This window comes from Parasteatoda tepidariorum, chromosome 11 (genome assembly GCF_982258835.1).
Source record: "Parasteatoda tepidariorum strain Cologne lab strain chromosome 11, Ptep-v5.0, whole genome shotgun sequence".
NCBI classification, from domain to species: domain Eukaryota; kingdom Metazoa; phylum Arthropoda; class Arachnida; order Araneae; family Theridiidae; genus Parasteatoda; species Parasteatoda tepidariorum.
This window is the reverse complement of record NC_141765.1, coordinates 8,586,947-8,594,575: the sequence shown is the minus strand read 5'-3', so window position 1 is coordinate 8,594,575 and position 7,629 is coordinate 8,586,947. Positions and strand designations below refer to the sequence as shown.

The window sequence follows — 7,629 nt, the reverse complement described above, 5'->3', positions numbered from 1 at the left end:
GCACAGAGAACAGCAATAAAAATTATATCTCGTAAAAGTTGTAATTAAGGTACACGAGGTAGTTTTATATACACTTCAGCTTGTTTTGAGGTTGTTTAAAATTCACTTCAAATCAACCAGACAGATAAGGTGATTTTTGAGGTATACCAAGTTGATTTTCTTACACTTGTAACAACAGTGGTATTTTTGAGGTATAAAAATTTTTACCTTGTTTCAACTAAAGAAAGTGAGATATTTATTGAGGTATATGGAGTCATTTTTTTTTGCACCTAAGCTTATTTTGAGGTTGTTTTAAATCCACTTCAAATCAACCAGACTGATGAGGTGATTTTTAAGGTATACGAGGTTGTTTTTCCTACACTTGTATCAAAAGAGGTACTTATGAGGTATAAAAAAATCAACCTTATTTCAACTAACGAGAATGAGGTATTTACGATGTATAAAAAATATACCTTATTTCAACTAAAGAGAGTGAGGTACTTATTGAGGTATATGAAGTCATTTTATTTATACCTAAGCTTATTTTGAGGTTATTTTAAAATCACTTCATATCAACCAGACTGATGAGGTAGTTTCCAAGGTATACCAGGTTGTTTTTCTTACACTTGTAACAAAAGAGGTATTTATGAGGTATAAAAAAATCAACCTTATTTCAACTAACGAGTGTGAGGCATTTATTGAGGTGTATTTATACCTAAGCTTGTTTTAAGGTTGTTTAAAATACACTTCATATTAACTAGCTCAATTCCCAGAGTTCCGTGCGAGCCGGCAAATGGCGTGTGTGTTGACAATCGAAAGTGTATTCGAAATTCGGTAAGTGTGCTTGACATTTATTAATTTGGTTTTATCACTTTTAATCAAATATGCTTCGATTTTCAAACTTAAGTTTTATTATTTTTGTTTTAAAGATGCCTCCTGATCTTAAATAGTTTAAGTTGGAGGATATTCTTAGAAGCTATTAGTGTAGGCTTAGCAATAAGAGAGAACAATCGAAATATTTCTCGTCGCTGTTTAGGGTAACGTTACTTGTGAATCGTTACAGCAGGTTATGCACAGTATATTTTATTGTTTGTAATTTATTCAAATATAACTATTCTTTTATTTTGCTTAAATGTATATGTTTCAACGTTGCAGTATGCAAGCTGATTAGTTGAGTAAAATGTTCATAATTTCTCTTATAAATAAATCATTGAAAATTGAAATATCTTTAAAATAGCAATTTTGCTTTGAAATTCTACTACAGTTCTATGCTTATCGTTTGCTCGGATATCTGTTGCAAAGTTTATATTGTTGTTTATGAGTCAAAATATGTATAATAACACTGCATTTTAAATCTGATTTGAAGATCTCTACTAGTGAAAAAATGTAATGACATACATTATTCTTCATATAATATAGATAATATCTTTATATATATATTATATTTTTTATATAGTGAGGTTAAAATTAATCAACTAGGTGAACACCTCACATTCGTTAGTACTGAAAAAACAGCTTTAGATTGAGCTACATAAGCCTGAAGTGTAAAATGTCGCATCTTTGGTTGATAAATTAATACTTCTAAAAATACAAAAATATATACTTCAGGTTACGAAATAATAACTTAAGGTAGAACATGGAACACATAACGCTAATAAAAAATAACCTTTCCAAGTGTTGAAAATACACTTCAGGTTGATTTATAACAACCAGAAGTGTAAAACGATTCCCCACAGGTTGATAAATATATACCTCTACAAACATAAAATTATATACCTGAGGTTGAAAAATAATTTCCTGAGGTAGAACAAAATACACCTGAGGTTGATTTATAACAACCTGAAGTGTAAAATGACTCACCTTAAGTTGTTGAAAAAATACTTCCACAAGTGTAAAAAAATATACTTCAGGCTGATAAGTAATAACCTAAGGTTGAAAATAAAACACTTCAAAGTAGTAAATATCTACTTCTCCACAGATGTAAAATTAAACACCTCAGGTTGAAACATATATACCTCTGGAGGTATATTTAAGGTATATTTGAGGTTGATTTTGAGGTATTCATTTGCACCCTTTTCAACCTTAACGACGTATTTAAATAACAACCTCCTTTATACCTTTCAAATATACCTCGTTTATACCTCATTTATACCTCGATTTTTTCATAAGGGAAGGCTGAGCAGCTTGCTAGTCTCTTCTTCTGCGCCGCTGCGCATGTGCTATTTACAACCTAGGTCATCTCAGCAATATCAGGGAACTGTGGAAAAGCTCTGTAAATATATACACCCTTGTGCAAATTAATTGAAACAAACTCAATAAATTCAGAAAACTAAGAGAAAATGCTGTTTTATTTAAATTTATGCAAACTCAAAAATTTTTAGCACATAATATGATCGCCACGACACTTTATTAACATTTGGACATGATTCGGCATGGATTCCACTAATTTTTTACACTCATTTATAATATTTGTGCCCATGAATTAACGCCGTGATTAGCTTCTCCATAGTTGTACAGTCCATATTTAATAGGCGATTCTTGCATATGGCCCAGAGATTCTCAATTGGGTTGATATCCGGAGAGTTCCCTGGCCATTCCAATGTCTCAATTTGTTCTCAGACTTGAATTTCTGGACAATTTTGGACGTACGGCAAGGAGCTAAATCCTGTTGAAAAATCCCTGTTCCATCAGGGTATCGTTTCTTCAACTCTGGAACAACTTTTTTACCCAGAATAGTAATGTACTGCTCAGAACGCATCATACCGTCAATAAGCTGCAAAGGTCCAACCCCATTGCAACCGAAACAACCCCAAAACATCTTCTTTAAAAAACACGAAAAAAAAGTTTGTTTCAATTAATTTGCACAAGGGTGTACAGTGGTGGCCAACAGTGTGGACACTTTTCAAAAGTTTCATGTTTTTCAACTTTGTGTGCTTGTAGAATATATTAATTTTCACTTAAATACAAACGTTTACATATCAAATTGAAGGTAATTTAATGTAGAATTTAATAATAAATACAGTATTACAATATCTGTATTACAAAAAGGATTATGCAACAAATAGTCAGATCTATCTTAAGTTTGCATTTTTGAAGTGATACTTACACAATCAATACTTAGTAGGATAACCCTTATTTTTTAAGACAGCTTCACAGCGTCTTTTCATCGAGTGAACGAGTGTTTGGAGTTCATCTTTCGTAATCATATGGTGCCAAGAATTAATTATAGCTTCAATAAGTTGTCTTTTATTGGATGGACGTTTTTTTCGTACAGGAATTTTCAAACGCCGCCACAAATTTTTAATTGGATTGAGATCAGGGCTGTTTCCTGGCCATGGTAATATATCTATGCCTTTATTTTGAAACCATGCATTTGCATACTTTTGCTGTGTGGCATGGAGCTGAATCCTGCTGAAAAATAAATGGTGCGTTGTTGGAGAAGAGATCCCTGATTGAAGGTATCAATTTTGGTTTCAGGGCAGTTTCGGCGTATTTTTTGGCATTCATTTTTTGGCACTCTTGGTTGCCTAGCAACCTAGTCAAATTAAGCATTCCTCTTTTGAATTAGTCAATCTTAAAATATTCATTAGCGCAGGGTTATCTTAAAATATTCATTAGCGCAGGCGACTTTTTTTGGCGGTTTTCTGGACTATCGCCAAATATATAAACCTTTATTGCGACCCAATTTACCACCCAATTTTTTTAAAATTTTGTCTACCCCCTAATTTAAGTGTCTAGATTTCAAATATGTAAAAAAAAATATATGTTTATTCAGAGAAAGTACGTTTTTGTGTCTGATTTCGTAACTTAATTAATAGTTAGCACTAATTAATTAGCATATTTGAGGTCACCCCCAGAAACCATTAAGATTGACGCTTAGTTCGTGAAAATCCGATCATTAGAACGAAAGTTATTCAGGGTGATTCGTTTTTTTTTTTTGCGGACTGTACTCCCAGCGTAGAATCTAGCTGCGCAGAGTTTACGCGGTCGTTTTGGGACACCCTGTATATAATATATATATATATATATATATTCAGTGGCGTACGCAGAATTTTTTCAGGGGGGGTGTTCATAATTTTCTGAAACTACTAAAAGAAATTCGAATCTGTTGTAAAGCACAATTATTTCCCTAATTTAGACAGCTAGACAATTTTGACTTTTTATTTCGACAACATTGATTTAAATTATAATAATTTGATTAAAAATTTGATTTAAATTATCTTCTCTTTTTTTTAATAAATATTTAATAGAGATGCTAACTTTCTCTGCTTTTTGGCGCTTAAAAAAAACTTAATAATGCTGCAACCTTATAGAAATCTAAAGAATCATCTTCAACTTTAGAGAACAGGGGAGGAATTAAATTAATCAATACCAGGTCATTTATCAAGGTAAAGACTAAAATATGTTTGCCCCTTGCTAGGAATTCCCATTTAGTTTCTTCTTAAACAAACTGACTTCTGATGCTTTTAATTTTTTTTTTCGCTTCTACGAGCCTCGATATTGATGCGTAAGATTGTGATTAGATTTTTTTTTCTTTTAATAAATTATTATTTGTGATTCTAAACTGATTTAAGAGTATTATTTGACTCCTTTTTTTAATTTATGTTGTTTTAACTCTACTTTTTTTATAAAGATTGCAAAACTCTATATTTCATATTTAATTTTATAACCTTCATTGAACAGCAGACTGAATTTTCAGTTAACGACTACCAATGTTCCATTCTGTATCCTTATAAATTTGAACCCAATCCAGAAGATCTCTTGAATCAAGTTTTGGACGAAATTTGCTTTCGTGGAGGATTTTTTTGATGGAATTAACCCATATTTCAGTTGCATGGATAGAAAAACCACGAAAATTTCCCATGTTTAGCCTGATGGCAAGGGGACTCTGATCCGTCTACCACTGAGAATATTTTACGTTATCACTGTGGTCGGTGAGAGCCGGGTGTGCAATTCAAATCAACCAGCTATTGTCGGGATTCGGTTCACCTTTATTTGAAGGTGGCCACTCTATCCCCTGAGCCACCATGGCTCCCAAAACTCTATTGGGAAATCTTCGATTACATATGTGCGATAGCATAATACATCTAACACAAATGATGACATACGCATATTTTAAAGATTTATTTTTTGCTTTACATTATTCATAATGATTCTCATAATATTAAACATTAATTCACAGTATACAATCTCATATTAATTTTCATAATATTAAACATTAATTCACAGCATACAATCTCACATTAATTTTTATAATATTAAATATTAATTCACAGTATACAATCTCGCATTAATTTTTATAACATTGAACATTAATTCACAGTACAATCACAACAAATAGATATAATACATGGAAATTAATTCTTTTGTTACACCTCATTTAATGCAACTACAATATTTCTCCTCACAATTGCAGAGCTATGCGCGGATAGAGTTTCCCTTCTTATTTCGACTGGTTTACAAAAACAGCAAAATAAGTACCGCTTAAAATAATTTCGAAATACACTGCTGATAAAATAGAGTGCTATAGGATTCAAGCAACTGTTAGCGAATGTTAAAACATATCCAATTATTTTAAAACAGTGCCAATACTCATTATAATGATCATTAGGATTCTCATCGAAATAATACCATATAAGAAATATATGACTCGGAAAGAAACAGACTGCGAAAATAACAACAAAATTTAAAACAATTTTTGCTACTTTTGTTCTAGATCGTAGCTGCTTCACGTGACTTGGATTTTGTCCAAGATTATTCCTCGAGCTTCTAATTAAATGCCAGGCGATCAAAACGTAAAAAGAGCCAATCAGAATCAAAGGTATGCCATAAAGCAATAAAAATTTAGTAAGGACCACGAGACGGGGATACCAGGGCCTCAAATGATGTGGAAAAGGATAGCAAACATATATTGTATGCTCTTTTTTAACAGAGTACTCCCAGATAAAAGAAAAATATGCCCCAGGAATTGCTAAAATGATAGAAACAATCCAAATTCCAAAAGCGACTAGAATAGTCATGGTTTTGGCATTCCTGCCAGTATGTTTTTTCATTGGTTTAACAATGGCGACATATCTGTCGTAACTAAGCATTGCCAGAGTGTACACTGTTACACCCATTGAAACATCTTTCAAAAATTCACTAAGTTTGCAAATAAATTCTCCATACGGCCAACTTTCAAAAGTATAAATAGTACTTATGAAAGGAACAGTACCTACCAGCAAAATAAAATCTCCAACTGCTAAGCTCATAATGTAAGTGTTAGGGATTGTTCGCATGCTTTTGTGCAGCAGAAAAATACTGATTAAAGTGCCATTTCCTAATAGACCAACTATGAAAACGATTGCAAAAACAGCTGGGACCATATATGTTTCAACTCTTTCTACGTATGGTACATACACTGTTGAATTCTCTGTTTTATTTTCGTCGAAACTGTTATTAATTGTCAATATCATGTTTGAAAAATTTATGAAAGGAAGATTTGTTGGATACATTTCATATAAAGTGTTATCAGAATAATCTTTTTCGAACATTTTTTTTCACGAGGGTTATTAAATACTGATATTTAAAGTTAGAAATTTTATTTTCTTCTCTTAATGAAAATACTTACACGTTGATATATAAAGGTTGCTGTCTTCTTTTCTACATATTTTTATTTAGTTTTTTTTGCTGTCCTCTGAAAATATGGGAAGTCCTAAATTATTTACACAAACTCACTCTAATCGGTGCATTGCGTCGTGGAGAAATGCTTTTGTCTAAGCAGTTTCAAAATATTCAAATAGTTTTAATGAGGTTTTGTTATTTTCTGATGCTGTTATGGAAAATATCGTTGTTCCTGAAAAAAAAAGAAAACACTAAAAACAAAATTAAAAGTATTTCTACATTTAGAATATTTGAAAGATGTTAACGAAAAAGGAAGTGCAAATAGTACTAGAGAAACCTGTCAAGTTGAACAGCCTTGTAAATAAATATACTACCCGTCGTTTTCGACCTCAATTATCAAGAACCATATTTATCCTATATAATAAGATAGCGAAACCTTCGACCTGATTAATTATCTATCTTATGTGTTCACCTCTTAAATAAGTCAAATTTGCATAGGAGGGTTATTAAATCCCAATATGAATTCTTCATAAGTTCAACAAAAAAGATTTAGGAAACCTTCTATGCTATAATAATATGTACTAGAATTTCACTGAATTTATAAAATATTATAGAAAATTATATTAAATCCTAATATGGACTTTTCATAAGTTCAGCAAAGAATGTTTAGGAAAATTTCAGTGCTATATAATATGTATTAGAATTTTCTTTAATTGATAAAATATTAATAAAATTTATACCTTTGTCACTTGATCACATGGAAGAACAATTCAGAACTTTCATAACAAATAGGTTCATAAGTACACGTAAAAAAATCAATTTTAAGTTGCTGAAATGATTATAATGTTAAGTTTTCAATTACATGTATTTTCTTGCGCACATATGTTTAAGGAAATAGTTTATTGGTAACATGTAAGAAATATAGATTGTAAAATACGGTTTCTTAAAATTGATCAAAAATGTATTAAAATATTGGACGTTCAAGGAAATAACTTATTGGTAACATGTAAGAAATATAGATTGTTAAATACGGTCTCTTAAAATTGA

The 7,629-nt window shown here is 31.2% G+C and overlaps 1 protein-coding gene across 4 annotated transcripts in view; it reads right to left on the bottom strand.

Moving 5' to 3' along the window:
- Positions 1 to 5,091: 5,091 nt before the first annotated feature.
- Positions 5,092 to 7,629, bottom strand: part of LOC107455242 (neuropeptide CCHamide-1 receptor-like) — a 330,478-nt gene continuing 327,940 nt past the window's right edge. For all 4 annotated transcript variants that reach the window (XM_071187546.2, XM_071187544.2, XM_071187545.2 and 1 more), the window contains one exon: positions 5,092 to 6,814. In XM_071187546.2, coding sequence (XP_071043647.1) covers positions 5,349 to 6,512 — 1,164 coding nt within the window. In that variant the 5' untranslated portion in view covers positions 6,513 to 6,814 and the 3' untranslated portion in view covers positions 5,092 to 5,348. The remainder of the gene's footprint in view (positions 6,815 to 7,629) is intronic.